The sequence below is a fragment of the Hordeum vulgare genome, chromosome 5H (assembly GCF_904849725.1).
Source record: "Hordeum vulgare subsp. vulgare chromosome 5H, MorexV3_pseudomolecules_assembly, whole genome shotgun sequence".
In the NCBI taxonomy this organism is placed as follows: domain Eukaryota; kingdom Viridiplantae; phylum Streptophyta; class Magnoliopsida; order Poales; family Poaceae; genus Hordeum; species Hordeum vulgare.
The window spans coordinates 500,419,151-500,437,804 of NC_058522.1; the positions used below are offsets into that span (position 1 = coordinate 500,419,151).

General features: G+C 47.4%; 1 protein-coding gene across 2 annotated transcripts; it reads left to right on the plus strand.

Annotated features, from left to right (window-relative positions):
• Window positions 1–7,391: 7,391 nt before the first annotated feature.
• Window positions 7,392–10,912, plus strand: LOC123400088. 2 transcript variants are annotated; one of them, XM_045094493.1, is made up of 3 exons: window positions 7,392–8,967; window positions 9,534–9,765; window positions 10,588–10,912. In XM_045094493.1, exons 1-2 carry the CDS (start codon window positions 7,574–7,576, stop codon window positions 9,757–9,759), a joined length of 1,620 nt encoding a protein of 539 aa, XP_044950428.1. In that variant the 5' UTR covers window positions 7,392–7,573; the 3' UTR covers window positions 9,760–9,765; window positions 10,588–10,912. The 2 variants fall into 2 exon arrangements, with proteins under 2 accessions (XP_044950428.1, XP_044950427.1); XM_045094492.1 differs by having other exon boundaries at window positions 7,396–8,967; window positions 9,528–9,765.
• Window positions 10,913–18,654: the final 7,742 nt, after the last annotated feature.

Below are 18,654 nucleotides of genomic sequence, written 5' to 3' on the forward strand. Positions count from 1 at the left end.
TAACTCAATAATACCGAAACGTCACCGAACCTTAAGTGTGCAAACCCTGCGGGTTCGAGAACTATGCACACATGACCGAGACACTCTCCGGTCAATGACCAATAGCAGGACTTGGATGCCCATATTGTTTCCTACATATTCTACGAAGATATTTATCGGTTGAACCTCTATGTCAAGGAGTCAGTTGATTTCGTATGTTGTTCCCTTTGTCCATCAGTATGTTACTTGCCCGAGATTCGATCGTTGGTATCTGTATACCTAGTCCAATCTCGTTACCGACAAGTCTCTTTACTTGTTTCGCAATACAAGATTCCGTGGCTAACTCTTTAGTCACATTTCTTGCAAGCTTGTTGTGATGTTGTATTGCCGACTGGGACCTGAGATACCTCTCCATCACACGGAGTGACAAATCCCAGTCTTGATCCATACCAACCCAACAGACACCCTGTGAGATACCTATAGAGTACATTTATAGTCACCCAGCTACGTTGCGATGTTTGATACACACAAGGTATTCCTCCGGTGTTAGTGAGTTGAACGATCTCATGGTCATAGGAACAGATACTTGACATGCAGAAAACAATAGCAATAATCTAACACGATCATATGTTATGTTCATAGTTTGGGTCTTGTCCGTCACATCATTATCCTAATGATGTGACTCCGTTATCAAATGGAAACTCATGTATATGGCCAAGAAACCTTGACCATCTTTGATCAATGAGCTAGTCCTTTAGAGGCTTACTAGGGACGGTGTGTTGTCTATGTATCCACACATGTATTTGAGTTTACAATCAATACAATTCTAGCATGGATAATAAACAATTACCATGAACAAGGAATTATAATAATAACCACTTTATTATTGCCTCTAGGACATATTTTCAATAGTCTCCCACTTGCACTAGAGTCAACAATCTAGCTCACATCACGACATGATTTACATTGTAATGAATCTAACACCCATACAATTCTGGTGTTGGTCATGTTTCGCTCATGGAAGAGGCTTAGTCAACGTGTCTGCAATATTAAGATCCGTGTGCACTTTGCAAATACTTACGACCTCCTCCTTGATGTAATCACAGATGGAATTGAAGCGTCGCTTTATGTGTCTGGTCCTCTTGTGAAACCTTGGTTCCTTGGCTAAAGTAATGGCACCAGTGTTGTCACATAATAGAGTCATTGGATCCAGTGCACCGGGCACAACTCCAAGATCAGTCATGAACTCCTACATCCAGATACCTTCTTTAGCCGCCTCCGAGGCACCTATGTACCCCGCTTTGCTTGGAACTGCACCAGCTTACTGCTCCCTCATTGAGAATAAATACGTATCCGGTTTGAGGCTTAGAGTTATCCAAATCTGTGTCGAAGCTTGCATCGACGTAACCCTTCACGACGAGCTCTTGATCACCTCCGTACACGAGAAACATTTTCTTAGTCCTTTTCAGGTACTTCAAAATATTTTTGACCGTTGTCCAGTGTTACCATTCCTAGATCACTTTGAAACCTTCCGGCCATACTTATGGCAAGGCTGACATCACGTCTTGTGCACAACACTGCATACATCATAGAGCCTATGGCCGGAGCATAGGGGACGACACTCATCTTTTCTCTATCTTCTGGAGTCACTTGGAATTGAGTCTTACTCAACTTCACACCTTGCAATATAGGCAAGAACCCTTTCTTGGACTGATCCATTTTGAACTTCTTCAAAACTTTGTCAAGGTATGTGCTTTGTGAAAGTCCTATTAAGTGTCTCAATCTATCTCTATAGATCTTGATGCCTAATATGAAAGCAGCTTCTCATAGGTCCTTCATTGTAAAAATCTTATTCAAATATTCTTTTACGCTTCTCAAAACTTCTATATTATTTCCAATCAGCAATATCTCATCCACATATAATATTAGAAATGCTATAGAGCTCCCACTCACTTTTTTGTAAATACAAGCTGTTGGGCAACGTTGCATGGGAAACAAAAAAAAATCTACGCACACGAAGACCTATCATGATGATGTTCATCTACGAGAGGGAGATCAGATCCACATACCCTTGTAGATCGCTAAGCGGGAAGCGTTAAGAAACGCGGTTGATGTAGTGGTACGTCTTCATGATCCGTCCCTCGAACCGTCCCACGAACCGTCTCGCGATCCGTCCCATGATCCGTTCTGATCTAGCACCGAACGGACGGCACCTCCGCGTTCAGCACACGTACAGCTCGATGACGATCTCGGCCTTCTTGATCCAGCAAGAGAGACGGAGAAGTAGATGAGTTATCCGGCAGCGTGACGGCGCGCCGGTGTTGGTGATGATCTATTCCTGCAGGGCTCCACCCGAGCTCCGCACAAATCTAATCTAGAGGAAGAACTATGAGGTGTAGGTTTGAGTTGCACGTGGCAAAAGGTGTGTCTCAAACAGCCCTAAACCTCTAGTATATATAGGAGGAGACAAGGGGTGGGGCAAATCCCTAGGGCGCCGGCCAAAGGTGGCCTCCTTGGGTCAGACGACTTGGGGAAGGGAGGAGTCCTTCTCCAATCCCACTTGGATTAGGACTCCTTCCTTATTTTCCCACCTCTTTTGGATTTTCCACTTTTTCCTCATGGGCTTTTCTTGGATGACTTTGTCAGCCCATTATACCTTATTGTACATCCAATAAACCCACATGGACCCCTTGGGGCGTGGTGGGCCCACCCAGTGGGCCCCCGGAACCCATTCATCACTCCCGGTACACTGCCGGCAATGCCCGAAAACCTTCCGAAATCCAAACACCAACTTCCTATACATCAATCTTCGTTTCCGGACCATTCCGGAAACCCTCGTGACGTCCGTGATCTCATCCGCGACTCCGAACAACCTTCGGACACCAACACATATAACTCAACTATACTAAAACATCATCGAACCTTAAGTGTGCAGACTGTGCGGGTTCGAGAACTATGCAGACATGACCCGAGACACTTCTCGGTCAATATCCAATACCAGGACCTGGATGCCCATATTGGATCCTACATATTCTACGAAGATCTTATTGGTTGAACCTCAGTGCCAAGGATTCATATAATCCCGTATGTCATTCCCTTTGTCCTTCGGTATGTTACTTGCCCAAGATTCGACCGTCGGTATTCGCATACCTATTTCAATCTCGTTACTGGCAAGTCTATTTACTCGTTCCGTAATACAAGATCCCGTGACTTACACTTAGTCACATTGCTTGCAAGGCTTGTTTGTGATGTTGTATTAGCGAGTGGGCTCCAAGATACCTCTCCGTCACACGGAGTGACAAATCCCAGTCTTGATCCATACTAACTCAACGGACACCTTCCAAGATACCTGTGGAGCACCTTTATAGTCACCCAGTTACGTTGCGATGTTTGATACACACAAGGTATTCCTCCAGTGTCAGTGAGTTATATGATCTCATGGTCATAGGAATAAATACTTGACACGTACAAAACAATAGCAATAAAAAGACACGATCACATGCTACGTTCATAGTTTGGGTCTTGTCCATCACATGATTCTCCTAATGATGTGATCCCGTTATCAAGTGACAACACTTGTCTATGATCAGGAAACCTTGACCATCTTTGATCAACGAGCTAGTCAACTAGAGGCTTATTAGGGACAGTGTTTTGTCTATGTATCCATACATGTATTTGTGTTTCCAATCAATACAATTATAGCATGGATAATAAACGATTATCATGAACAAAGAAATATAATAATAACTAATTTATTATTGCCTCTAGGGCATATTTCCAACACAAGCTTCTCCATAAACTTGTATAATCCCGAACGCCTTGATCACCTCATCAAAGCGTTGATTCCAAATCTGAGATGCTTGCACCAGTGCATAAATGGATCGCTGGCGCTTGCATACTTTATCAGCATTCTCTGGATCGACAAAACCTTATGGTTGCATCATATACAACTCTACCTTTAGGAAACCGTTAAGAAACGTTGTTTTGACATCCATCTGCCAAATTTCAAAATCAAAAAATGCAGCTATTGCTAACATGATTCTGACGGACTTAAGCATCGCCACGGGTGATAAAATCTCATCGTAGTCAACTCCTTAAACTTGTGAAAAACCCTTTGCCATAAGTCGAGCTTTGTAGACGGTGATATTAACGTTTGCGTTCGTCTTATTCTTAAAGATTCATTTATTCTGAATGGCCTTTCGCCCTTCAGGTAATACTTCCAAAGTCCATACTTTGTTTTCCTACATGGAGCCTATCTCAGATTTCATGGCCTCTAACCATTTGTTGGAATCTGGGCCCACCATCGCTTCTCCATAGTTGTCCAACGACATGACTGTTAAGACATGATTACCGTACCACTAAGGAGCAGTGCGTGCCCTTGTCGACCTACGAGGTTCGATAGCAACTTGATCTGAAGCTCCATGATCATCATTATTAACTTCCTCTTACATTGATGTAGGCTCCACAGAAACATATTTCTATGCTGCACTATTTTCTGGTTGAAGTAAAGGTTTAACAACCTCATCAAGTTCTAACTTCCTCCCACTCAATTCTTTCGGGAGAAACTCTTTCTCAAGAAATGTTCCGTTCTTCGAGACAAACACTTTGCCTTCGGATCTGAGATAGAAGGTATACCCAACTGTCTCTTTTGGATATCCTATGAAGACGCATTTCTCCGCTTTGGGTTCCAGCTTTTCTGGGTGAAGCTTTTTGACATAAGCATCACATCCCCAAACTTTAAGAAACGACAACTTTGGTTTCTTGCCAAACCACAGTTTATATGGTATCGTGTCAATGGATTTTGATGGTGCCCTATTTAAAGTGAATGCAGTTGTCTCTAATGCATAATCCCAAAATGATAACGGAAAATCGGCAAGAGACATCATAGAACACACCATATCCAATAAAGTACGATTACGACGTTCGGACACACCATTACGCTGTGGTGTTCCAGGCGGTGTCAAGTGTGAAATAATTCCACATTGTGTTATGTGAGTGCCAAACTCATAACTTAAATATTCTACTCCTCGACTAGATCGTAGGAATTTAATCTTCTTGTTACAATGATTCTCAACTTCACTGTGAAATTGCTTGAACTTTTCAAACATTTCAGACTTCTGTTTCATTAAGTAAATATATCCATATCTACTTAAGTCATCAGTGAAGGTGAAAAAATAACAATATCCACCGCGCGCCTCAATGCACATCGAGTCGCACACATGAGTATGTATGATTTCCAACAAGTCACTTGCCCTCTCCATTATTCCGGAAAATGGAGTCTTAGTCATCTTGCCCATCAACACTGGGATCTCTAAAGTCATTCTGACTATCCTCTGAACCTGACATACTGACAATCAACCAAGCAAGCAAGATGACCTTATGAATAGAGGTAGAAGAGCAGGAGTGGATAAGCATCACAAAAATTCAGAAGTTTTGCAAGTTTGAACTCTGAAAATCCTAAGTTTAATGTCGTGCAAAAGGGATATCAGTTCCACCGAGACAAAAATTTCAGAGCCACCAAGACTGACAATCTCTTTAACAGAAACTTGGCACACTTTTCGGTTCCATCGAAAAATTTAACTCGGTTTCACCGAGATTGTTCTGAGTAGCCCAAAACCAAAAACGATAAGACCGATTTTTCTGATTCGGTGACACCGAGATTCGATTTTGTGTATAGTTAAGCCTAAAATTTGCTTCGCTCTCTAATCTGCTCGAGGCTTCTTCTGGATAGGAAGAATACAAACATGGACAGAAGATGGGAAAACCTAATTGCGCAAGATTCGGATTTGGGAGCGCAAGAAGGGGCCGAAACCTTACCCTAATGCGGTGAAGGTCTCGCTACGGTGATGACAACGGCGATGCTTCCTGTCAGCGGCGAGGACTCCTGTGGGCGAGGGCGCGCTTGAGACAATGTAGATGCCCTGGGGACGAGGGCTCGGTAGCGAGGAGGTGCGGGGAGTGATACGTCTCCAACCTATCTGTAATTTTTTATTGTTCCATGTTGTTATGATGAGGCCAATAGCATCCTTAAGCCTAGATACGCCGATGTTGGTGTCACAATTGATTGATAGCTCGTCCACTACATGGCATGAGGAGAAGGTCCGTGCAGTTTTCCTTCCCAATGATGCTAACCGTATCCTCAAGATACCTCCGTGCACAAGAAGAGTTTCAGATTTTTGGGCTCGGGGAGAAGACAAAAGAGGAAGGTTTTCGGTAAGATCACTTTACAAACTTCTGTTGTGCATGAAGATAAGAAACGAAGCCTTGCTACAACCGACAGGGGGTCACTTTGGCATATGAAGGTACCTTCGAAGATCAAGGTGTTCCTATGGAGACTATGCCATGAAACCATCCCCACATCAGACATTCTTCACCACCGCCACATGTCTACTAGCTACTAAGTTTTGTGCCTTTTGTGTGTTAGAACATAGTTGGAAACATGCACTAGTAGACTGCGTTACAGCAAGAAGCATTTGGTTCCTCTTCTGGGAAGAAACAGAGGAGACTATGGTTGAGAACCTGTCGATGAATGCAAGGAATTAGCTCTTTACACTTCATGAGTTGCTGCCCCACGGTGAGTTTATCCGCGTTGTAGTGACATTATGGGCGGTCTAGCGAGCACGAAGATGGACGATACATGAAGACATTTATGAGAGCCCCTTCTCAACCAATGCTTTCATCACTTCATATCTTTGAGATCTCCAAAATGCTGAAAAGATTACTACAGTTGGCCGTAGGAGTGCCCCACCTCGGGCGGTAGCTTGGCAGCCTCCACCGGAGGGCCATGCAAAGCTCAATACTGACGCAGCGATTGCATGCGATGGATCCTTTGGCATTTCTGCAGCAATCTGTCGAGACCAGACGTGTAATTTTTTGGGGGGGCTTCGGCGATCAAGTTTAAGCACATATCCAAGGTGGCAACGCTGGAAGCTCTTGCTATTCACAAAGGACAAGCTCTATGAGAGGACGCGTGTGTCAATAAGATCCATATTGCCTCTGACTGTAAAATGGTGGTTGGCGACTTGGAGAAGAAATCAACGACGAAGTACATAGGTATATTACATGAAATAATAGACCGTTCTCGTTTGCTCGTTTCTTGTAACATAGTTCATGAGTTTAGGAACTTGAACTTCGAGGTTCACAATGTTGCTAAGCATGCTTTAACACTCGGGTTTGGACGACATGTTTGGTTGGGCCAACAAGATGAGTTGCTTTTTTTGCATGTAAATATTCTTGACTTTTTTTTAACACAACATTTTTGACCCTTAATAAAGCTTCGCAAAAAGAAAAAAAAGCTTTGCAAGGTTGTCTCAAAAAAAGAAAAGCCCCTAGAATACTCCCACCAACCTTCATCCAGCCCCTGTTTTTTCATCCAACGGGTCATAATTGGGGGAACCTTCCCCACAATCCTCTCCTACTTTCCCCTCGGGTTAGGGTTTGGGAATCCCTCTTTCCGCCGCCACGAGACGAGACCCACACAATTTCCTCCTATCCGATCCTTTGATACCCAAATCAGCCAACCTTAGATCGCCGCCGCCGCCACCGCCACCGCCACGACCTTGATTCGCACTCTTCGATTCCGAGGCCAATCGCTATGGAGCATCAACCAAGCGTTGATCGCCGCAGCCACTCTCAAGTTCCGAGCCCGATCGCTATGGGAAAGAAGGGAATCGACTTCTCATCTCTCAGAATCGACGACGATGAGGACGAGTACTCCTCCTCCTCCTCCGAGGAGTACACGGATGACGACGAAGACGAGGAGGACGAGGAGTACGAAGTGGAGAACGTCTGGTCGCCTACCCACCCCCACGATCTGGACTCTTTCCCCCATTCGATCCTTCTCGACGTACAGGCCTACTTCGACGACCGCATCAACGCCACCACCGCTGATGCGCCCTTGATTAAGGATCACCGCATCCGGGTTACCTTCTGGATCGCCCACCCGCCGGGCGTCTCCTGCCTGACGGTCCACTCCAACGGCGTGGAACCCAGCGAGTTCACCAATATGCCCATGGTCGTCGCCGCTCAGGACGACCTGGTGCTCCTCCGGGTCGCCATTGGCCCTCATACACACCACTGTCCCAACAATTACATCAATAATTACTATGTGTACCAGGCCGGCACCAACCCAACTCTTCGCCGCCTCGCCGACGCCAGCTCCTTTGTCTTTGCCGACTGCTCAGCGGGCATTGTTCGCCGTGGTGACGGCAGTTATATCATCGCTGCTATCCACTGGGCAGGGGTCCACGGACAATATGACCTCCACCAATTTGACTCCAAGACCTGGACATGGAGCACCAGGCTGATGCATGTTGATAAACCACAGAGATTCTCGCGCATTCTTACAAACAAGGTGCTGGTTATCGGAGGCAAAGATGGTCTGGTGGCCTGGATCGACCTATGCAACGGCATTCTGTTCTGTGAGGTGCTCACCAGCCGCACTGTTCTTCGGTACTGTGCATTGCCGCTACCATTTAGCAAGAAGCTCGTAGGCCCTCCAGAGCAATTTCGAGACATTGCCATCGTCGGAGGTCATATCAGGTTCTTTGAGATGCGATTGAAGGTCAAACACCACCCAGTATCCTTCAACACCACTTTAATTTCCAAAGTTTTGGAAGCGACCACATGGAAAATGATAGAGCCTTGGCAGAACTGGCAGAAGGATCGCAGACTCGATATGTTCAAGATACCAGTTGACAAGAGTGATTGTGTATTGCTTCATGATGTTCTGAATGGTCAGGACACTCTGATTGCCTTTGAGAGACTCCAGGGAGGTCACCCTGCTCTGAGCCTGCATGATGATGATGTTGTTTATGTCATGGCCAAGGCTAAAGAGATGAGCCGCAGGGCAGTTGTGTTCGCTGTGAACATGAGGAAAAAGGTATTACAAGGAGTGTCCAAGTTTGATGCAAAAAGGGCATATGGCTTCAGTTACACCTACCTTCAAAGTGGGATCTCCAACTATCTGACCGCTGAGTCGTCTGCCAGGTTATCATGTTATAACTAGTGCATTTCAACTATCTATCTTGCTGTACATACCAGTCCGGATCTTAGAGAAGTAGTATAATAGTGCAAACCGGCATAGTTAGACAGGCCTGCTCAGGGGATGCTAGTGAGTATGAATTTTGTGGACTTATTTTTAGATTAAATATGATATTTCTCATGTTAGAATGTCTATAGGTTAATTCAGTTCAAATATGTAGCTTAGATAGAGCAGATGAGGCAGCTTAACTAGTTAAGCTGATAACCATACTACATATTGAGCTATAACCAGGAATAGAGTCAAGATATATTATGAAATGAACTTGGACTCCAAAGTGCCATCAACTCTGGGTTTTGTATGGCAGTAGAACTTCTGTTCAAGTAAGTTGCTCAGTAGATGGGGATGTATAAGAGTTGGGGTCATTCTGCATTCACCAAGTGAGCTCTGTTGAGTGAAATTGTCTTCTACAACCGGAACTCATTGGAAGATGTGCTCTTGCTTTATGACTCTGGTTGTTTCTGCACCTGCAAAATTTATTCACTTTTGGCCCATTTTGTTGTCGCAGTTACAGAGGAAAAGCCAGAGATGGAATTCCACAAGGAGGCAGTCGCATAGCTTTGAAACCTATTGACAACATGTACAAAGGGAAGGCTGCTGAATCAAGCACGGACCGTATCACCAAAGCAGGTGGCATATACAAAAGTAATGCCGACACCCAAGCAGGTGCCATATACAAAAGTAATGCTGCTGACTCAAGCTGGGTCCAGGTTTCAAGACGAGGCAAGCAGAAAGCTTGACAAACAGTAAGTAGCTTCACTCTTGCTATGTGACGGTCAGAGTGTTGATAGTCCCATTTAAAACAAAACTGTTAGCTGTATGCATTGCAATGAAGTAAAACTGTAACATTATCATGTGGGACCTCTACTAATGGTCCGCTGTTAAGATTATTTCTCTGTAGCTGGGAGTTCATAAACACTGCATTTGATAACTGTTCTACTTCCTCCATTCCTAAATATAAGTTTTTTTAGAGATACTACTATGGACTACATACGGAGCAAAATAAGTGAATCTACACTTAAAAATATGTCTATATATACATCCGTATGTAGCCCATAGTGAAATCTCTAGAAAGACTTATATTCAGGAACAAAGGGAGTACATAAGTACGACAGTTTTCGCCCTTTCAAATGACATGATATACAACGTCTTAAATAGTTAAATCAAGTTGACTTTTGTTTTAAAGCGTGTGGTGAAAAACATTGTCCATTTTGAGTATCCGTCAGATATAAGTCGGTAGGATTTGTTTTGAAGGGGTCAGACGTAAGTAGTCAAGCTATGACATGTTCTGTTCTTTTTTCAGAACCTTTTCTGTACTAGTGCTACACAGTAAATACAAAGTTCGTTTTATCATAAGATATTATCTGCAGTTTGTACAGCCACCCGATGCAAAACTGCATTTCTCTTGTCTGCCTTGTTGAAGTATCGTCTTCTTTGTTTTTCTCTGCTGTCAAGTGTGTATTGTATTCTATCCTGGTAGTGGCAGAGCAATTTTATGCATATATAAAATTATATTTGCAACCTATAGGAATCTGATTACAATTGGTTCTGGTTTGCCGTCTCTGCAGAGTCAAAGCAAGCAGCCTAAGAAGTTTGTGAACATGAGATTGGTGGTGCTCATCAACAAGATCACCCTCTCCTCCCTGTCTTGCTGATTCTACTCCTGTTTCAGGATTATGTTTGATGGCTTACTTATGTTATGCTCCTTTTTTAGTTTTACTGAAACAGTCTTCTTGACTGTCATGTTATGTCTGTCAGTGTTGCTGCTTTACTTATGTCATATTGTCAAAGTGTTGTTGTGCTATACTGTAATGTCAAGGTCGTGAAGTACTAGTGTGGATTGGTACTGCTGCACACTTTTAGTCTCAATGCTGTGGCTAAGCCATTTATGAATTTGCTGTGTTGTTCTGGTCAATATCTGCAAATGAGTTGCAGTTGTGTTTTCCTGTCAACGGTTGTGCACTAGGATCCTGTGCGTGTAATTTTGAATTGTCGCTCCAATATACTGATGTTTGGGTAGGTGCTGTTTGATGATTATAAACTGAAGTTTGAGGACAGCTTCAAGTGGGAAGAATACGAGAATCTGGAATTCATATGAACGTCATGTTTTTTTTTTCGTTTATTGTGTGCGCTGCAAAGGCCGTTTTACCAGCTTGCGCTGGTATTATCCTGCAAAACACCATGATTGTAGGCTTGTTCAGTGTCTTACAAAGGGTGCTTGCGAGGCTGACATATCCAAGCAGTTACAGAATAATAAGGCATGCGGTTGTAGGTAATGGATGGGTTGGAAATCCTCTTTATTTTTGAAAAAAAAGAACAAAAAGATAAGCTCAATCAATCATGTTGGAACCGTTACATGCATCCTCATCCAGGAGCCGTTGGCCCTGGTCCTACGGCGACCTCGCCTCCACTCGCCACGCCCACGTAGCGACGACGGACATGCTCTCCGATTCTGTTGTAACAATACGTGTGCCTTCCACTTGTATATATATATATATATATGTGACTGTGTGTGGATGAATAGATATACACTGAGTTCATCTCTCTTCATCTCTCTTACTTGGTATCAGATAGGTTCGATCCTCCTCTCACCATGAGCATCCGTCGCCCCCTTCGCCGGACTCGCTCCTTCGGGGACGCCGACGCCGTCATCATCCTGTCGGAAGTCGCCCCCCACCCTGCGCCGGCCCCCCAGTCGCTCCGGCGCCTCTGTTGCCAAACGTCCACGCTCTACGCCGGCCTCCCGCTGCACCCATGGTGCCCCCCCTTCGTGTCGCCCATCCCCACACCGACATCATCGCGCTCCGCCCACCTCAGGTTCCCCCGGCGCCTCTCCCTTCCATGGACCACATCAACATCACCTCGTACATCCCGTTCAAGCTCTCGCTCGACTCCGGAAATTACTCCAAGTGACGCAACCTCCTCTGGTACGTATTGTGCAAGTACCGCGTCGAGGACCACGTGCTGGAGGAGGCGGAGCCGCTGCATGAGGACGTCGTCTGGCGCAACGACGACATCACGACCGTCCTCTGGATGTACGGGACGATCTTCGACGAGCTCTACGACACTGTCCAAATGCCGGCAGCTACGGCCTTCCACATCTGGCAGCAGCTCGAGGTGTTCTTCCTCGACAACGCCGCCGGTCGCGCCATCCACATCGGCGCCGACTTCCGCGCGACGATGCAGGGCGACATGACAATCGCCCAGTACCGCCGCCGTCTTCAGCAGCTCGCCTCCGCCCTTGCCGACGTCAGCAAACCGGTCTCGAATCGGTCTCTCACGCTCCAACTCATCTGCGGGCTCAGTCGCCGCTTCCACGTCATGTCGACTCTGCTGCCGATGCAACAACCCTTCCCCACCTTCCTCCAGGGCAGGTCTCGCCTGCTCCTCGAGGAGATCTCCGTCACGGAACGCGAACGCGCGTCGGGCGTCACGGCCCTCACCATCAACCATGCCGGCGGGCCTTCATTCGGCACCCCTCCTTCCTCGTCCGACAAGGGTAAGGCGCCTGCCACCGGCGGCCCCGCCATGAACCCCTTCGGTGATCGTCAGCGTGGCGGACGCGGCCGCGGCCGCGGTCGTGGACGCGGGCACCTTGGTGCCTCCTCCAGCTCCACTGGTGGTCGTGGCCAACCAGCGCAACAGCCCTGGACAGGGCCGGTCCTGAGATTTTGGGGGCCTGGGGCGGGAACTGAAACTCAGGGCCCCCTTAATGTAAACAACATAACAATAATAAACAAACATCAGAGCCACATAAATTGTTATTTCATGTGTTGATGTCAACATCTTCTTCTTGTTCAGATTAATTTAGAATTTTATTTACTTGGTTTGTCTTCCTCTACAATAATTATCGCCAACTCATTTGGTTTGATTGATAGACCAGTACTGGTGCTGAAAAGAATTGCCAGTAGCTTCTATCTATGATTCTACCAAGTCATCTCCATGTTTTTTCCTTCTCATTTTTTCGCTACAAGACATGAATTTTGAAAAGGCATAGAAACAAACATAGCAAAAACAAATATTACATCCAATATTGAACGTGCAAGGTAAGCATCATGTATGCAAAGAGAATTTACTTAATTAGCAAAGATAAAATTCACAATATGGTTATGGCGAGGACAAGCTTATTTTTTCTTTAAGCCATGGGCAAACCGAACTTCTGCATAGCCGGGACGGGGCCCCTTGAAATTGGGGGCCCGGGGAGGTCGCCCCCTCTGCCCCCCCCCCCCTCAGGGTCGGCCCTGGCCCTGGATGGGTTACTTCGCTCCCTTCGGCGCCCCGATGCCCACCCCGCAGCAGTGGCGGTCTCCCTGGACGCCGCCGAACGCCGCGGGGGTCCTCGGCCCTCGCCCAAGCGCTCCGCACGAGGCCTACCCCGTCGTCGGCTCGATCTCCTCCTCGCTGCAGTGGGATCGACAAGCCCTCCTGTCCCAGCTCACCAACATGCAAGTGCAGCAGCCTCCCTCCGGTTCCGAATGGTACATGGACACTGGAGCCACCTCGCACGTTGTTGGCTCGTCAGGTACCCTCACCACTGTCTCCCCTTCATCGTATTATCCATCTCGCGTAACAGTCGGCGATGGCTCCGAGCTCCCTATCATTGCATGTGGCTCCACCTCTCTTCCCCCCTTCCATCTCCACAACATTCTCATCTCCCCCGGCATTATCCAAAACCTTATTTCCGTACGCCGTTTTACACGTGATAATTGGTGCATTGTCTCTTTTGACCTTTTTGGTTTCTCTGTGAAGGACATGGCCACGGGAAAGGTTCTCATGAGATCCAGTAGCTCCGGCGATTTATACCCATTCTTCTCTAATAATGGCGGCCCTCAGGTCCTCTCGGTCTCCAGCAACGGCGATTTGTGGCACTTGCGCCTTGGACATCCCGGCCGCGCTTCCCTTTCCATTTTAGCTACCAACTTTCTCGATTCATGTAATAACACTCAAGGTTCTCATGTATGTGAATCTTGCATGATTGGCAAGCAGCCACGTTTACCTTTTCCCACCTCCACCTCTCATACCACTGAGTCGTTTCAGCTTATTCAATGTGATTTGTGGACTTCTCCCGTGTGTAGTTTTTCCGGCTACCAATACTATCTTATTGTGCTTGACGATTACACTCACTACTCGTGGGCATTTCCTCTACGCCACAAAAGTGACACTGCCGTCACCCTCCAACGCTTTTTCTCCTACGTTCTAACCCAACATAGCCATGTCATTAAATGTGTGCAGTGCAACAACGGCGGGGAATTTCTCTCTCACGCCCTCCGCGAACACTTCTCTCGCCTCGGCGTTTCCCTTCGCCTCTCGTGCCCCCACACGTCGTCTCAGAACGACAAGGCTGAACGCCTCCTCCGCACCACCAATGATGTTCTTCGCACCCTCCTCATCCATGCACACATGCCACCCCCATATTGGGTGGAAGCCCTCCACACCGCCAACCACCTAATCAACCGGCGACCCTCTTCCACTGACAACAAAAACACCACCTACTTTCTTCTCCATGGCCACCACCCCACATACGATCACCTATGAGTTTTTGGGTGTCTCTGTTTTCCAAACCTCACACACCTCGCACCCCACAAACTCGCCCCCCCGCTCTACTCCCTGCGTCCACCTTGGCTCTCCCCTCGAGCACAAAGGCTACCACTGCGTGGACCTACGCACTCCACGCGTTTACATCTCCAGGCATGTCATTTTTGACGAAAACAAATTTCCATTCGCCACAGCCGAGCCCTCTGTCTCCCTCCACACCTGATCTGGGCCCTGGCCCGCCAGCTCCTGTCGCGCCTTTCCCGCCCCCCGTACCTACCTCGTACGCCCCGGGATCCGCGCCTCCACTCATCACACCGCGCGCCAGCCAACAACCCACCAACCCACGACTCCCCGTGCCCCGCTCTCGCCTGGGCCACACCACCCTTCCTTTCACCGGACGCCACCTATCCAGCTCGCGCCCCGCTTTCGCCCAAGTTCGCGTGCCCACCTCTGATCCCGCCTTGCCTCAGTCATCGCCCTGCCCGGATCACACATCCACCTCCGATTCTGCGCCCGCTCCCGCGCTAGCTTCCCCTAATTCCGTGCCAGATCCCGCGCCAACCAATCCTGTTCCACTCGCTCGGCCGCCCCTCCCCAAATGTGTCGTCCCGGTACAACCACCCACGAACTTGCACCCCATGCACACCCGGTCCAAGTCCGATTTCTCCCTTCCCAAACACCTTGTTAGTCTATCGGTGACACCGTCTATCAGCCCCATTCCTTCCTCATACCGCCCTGCATTGCATGATCCTAACTGGGCCGCTGCTATGCTTGATGAGTATAATGCGTTGTTGAGGAATGACACTTGGTCGTTGGTCTCTCGTCCTGCAGGTGCTAATGTGGTCAGCGGCAAATGGATTGTTTGGCACAAATTCAACACCGACGGCACGTTGGCACGGTACAAGGCCCGTTGGGTTCTCCGTGGCTTCACCCAACAGGCTGGGGTGGACTATGGCGAGACATTCAGTCCCGTTGTCAAGCCAGCCACCGTTCGTGTCGTCCTCAGCCTCGCCACCACCAGCTCGTGGCCTATCCATCAACTCGATGTCAAGAATGCCTTCCTCCATGGGCATCTCGCCGAGACGGTGTATAGCGTGCAGCCTGCCGGCTTCATCGACAGGGCTCGCCCACGGGACGTGTGTCGTCTCAACCGATCGCTCTACGGGCTCAAGCAGGCGCCGCGGGCGTGGTTTGCCCGATTCACCTCGTACCTGTCCACCCTCGGCTTCCAGGCTTCCAAGACGGATTCCTCCCTCTTCTCCCTTCATCGGGGCCTCGACACAGCATACCTGCTTCTGTACGTCCATGATATCCTCCTCGCCGCTAGTTCCCCCGCCTTCCTCCAGTCCATCATAACATCCCTACATCGTGAGTTCTCTCTGACGGACATGGGCTCTCTCCACCACTTCCTTGGCATTAATGTACAGCACACCTCCACCGGCCTCCATCTCTCCCAGGAGCAGTATGCCCTTGAGATCTTGGATCGCGTCGGCATGCTCAACTGCAAGCCTGTCTCCACGCCCGTCGACACCACCTCCAAGCTCTCCGCCACCGACGGTCCTGCCTTCCACGACCCCCCTTATACCACAGTCTTGCTGGCGCCCTCGAGTACCTCACCCTCACCCGTCCCGATCTCGCTTATGCCGTGCAACAATGTTGCCTCTTCATGCATGCCCCTCGGGATGCCCATTATGAGCTGATCAAGCGGATCCTTTGGTATGTTCGTGGAACCACCCACCTCGGCTTGCACTTCCTCTTCTCCACCTCCGCCGACCTGACTGCCTATTCCGACGCGGACTGGACGGGCTGCCCCGACACCCGCAAGTCTACGTCCGGTTTTGCCGTCTACCTCGGCTCCAACCTCGTCAGCTGGTCCTCGAAGCGGCAGACTACCGTCTCTCGCTCCAGTGCGGAGGCGGAGTACCGGGGCATTGCCAACGCCGTTGCAGAGGCGTCCTGGCTTCGCCAACTACTCGTCGAGCTCGGCCACCAACCGTCGTGGGCCACCATCGTCTACTGCGACAACATCAATGTCATGTACATGTCCAGCAACCCCGTCCAACATCAGCGCGCGAAGCACATCGAGACCGACCTTCACTTCGTTCGGGAGCGAGTCTCTCTCGGTGAAGTACGTGTCTTGCATGTGCCGACCGCGTCGCAGTTCGCCGACATCTTCACCAAGGGGTTGCCTACAAGCGTCTTCGTCGACTTTTGCTCCAGCCTCAACGTCGGTGATCACCGCGCTTCGGCTAGGGGGGGGGGTGTTGGAACCGTTACATGCATCCTCATCCACGAGCGCAACGGCCTAGGCCTGGTCCTACGGCGACCTCGTCTCCACTCGCCACGCCTACGCCCATGTATCCACGACCGGCATGCTCTCCGGTTCTGTTGTAACAATACGTGTGGCTTCCCCTTGTATATATACTAGGAGCTTCGTGGGCAACCCACTCCTCTTTGGAGCTGCTGACCCGTCGTCCGCGTCAGGTCGTCCACATGGCTACTAAACAATGACAACTTTCTTTGTTATTGGGACCGCAAAACATGAGCTAGTACCATGTATTAAGAAATACCTAACAGACCGTTATTAATCAGAAGTAAATGTTTTGAACAATTACTCTCTCTGTCCGAAAATATAGCGTGTATTAGATTTATTTTAAGTCAGATTTGGTAAACTTTAGCCATGCTAATAAAAAATATCGACGTCAACAATATCAAGTAAATACCATCAGATTCATCACGGAATATATTGTCTATATTGCATATTTAGTATTGTAGATACATATTTTTTTTCCTAAAAACTTGATCAAAGTTTGTGCATTTGTACTCTTTAAAAAACCCATGCGCGTGCTATATTATAGCGGAGGGAATACATAAGAGTGCATCGATCGATATTCACCGGTGATAGGCAGGATGAATGCGCAGTTAAAAGAAAATAAAAGGATGTAACAAGTGGAGGTGTGCTGATGAGTAGGAGTGCGTGAATTAGAATTCAAATCAGCAACAAATGTAGTTGTAGTACCAACAAGGATCCTATCACCCCTTCAAGGGAATTATTAACAAAGAAATAGTAACATTGACATGAAAATCAGAGTGGCGCAGCGGAAGCGTGGTGGGCCCATAACCCACAGGTCCCAGGATCGAAACCTGGCTCTGATATATTTTTGTAATTTTGATTTTCATTTTTTTCCCCGGCCCATTGTTGTTGAGTTGTTGTGTCAACGTACAGAGTTTTCTAACCAGGCTTCCAATTTCTGATGGGCCCGTTTCTTCTGTTTGTAGTGGGTAGGCCCATTTCTGGTATTGAAAATACATCTCAAGAAACGGGCTTCGTGTTTTTTACTGGGCCGTTATTTTTTATTTTAATGTATTTTTTGTTCCTTTTTTGTTTTGAGAATTTCTTTCCGTTTTATATTCCAGTTCGTTCATTTTTTGCTGCTACTTCATTCGTGCACGTTGAATTGCTAGCACGGAACCATGCTCGTGTGCTTCCTATCCAGTTATTTCTCCTTTTTGCTCCACTTCATGGCTATCTTTTCACTGAAAAGGACTTGCATCATAAGATAACATAGAGAGACCACCGAGACAGAATGTATAGCTTAACAGTATATAAACTCTGAAATACTCCCTCCGTCCCAAAATAAGTGTCTCAAACATAGTAGTATAACTATGTATTAGAGCTAGTACAAAATTAAGACACTTATTTTGAGACGGAGGGAGTAGTAGATTGATTTAGTTTGTTCCTTTGAAAAGATGCTTGAGTGGGAGTGGTAGACAAAGGGAAAAATCCCACTTCGTTGCCCATAGTAAAGTTTGAAAAAAAAAAGTGTCTGATAAAAAGTTCATGTTAGCGCTGCTTATTCTTATGCAGTGTGGATGTGCATGGTAAGGATTCTCGAGTCTAGTTATCCATAACACGCAAGAATAACCCGTAATGGATAGGATTTCATGTCTTCGTATAGCAAGGTTCCGATAGAATCTTTTACAAAGATCCAGGCCGACTAAACCACATGTGTAACCAAAGTAAATTTAGATGGTTCAACGCTGAAAATTATCCTATCCAGACACAAACTACCGTCGTCATGTGGCTTTATTCCCTTGTC

Bases quoted from the DNA above. Each gene is read 5' to 3' on its own strand.
- LOC123400088 (XM_045094492.1), top strand. From the start codon at position 7,574: ATGGAGCATCAACCAAGCGTTGATCGCCGCAGCCACTCTCAAGTTCCG. The intron at 8,968-9,527 runs GTTATCATGTTA...TTGTTGTCGCAG, and splicing joins ACCGCTGAGTCGTCTGCCAG to TTACAGAGGAAAAGCCAGAG.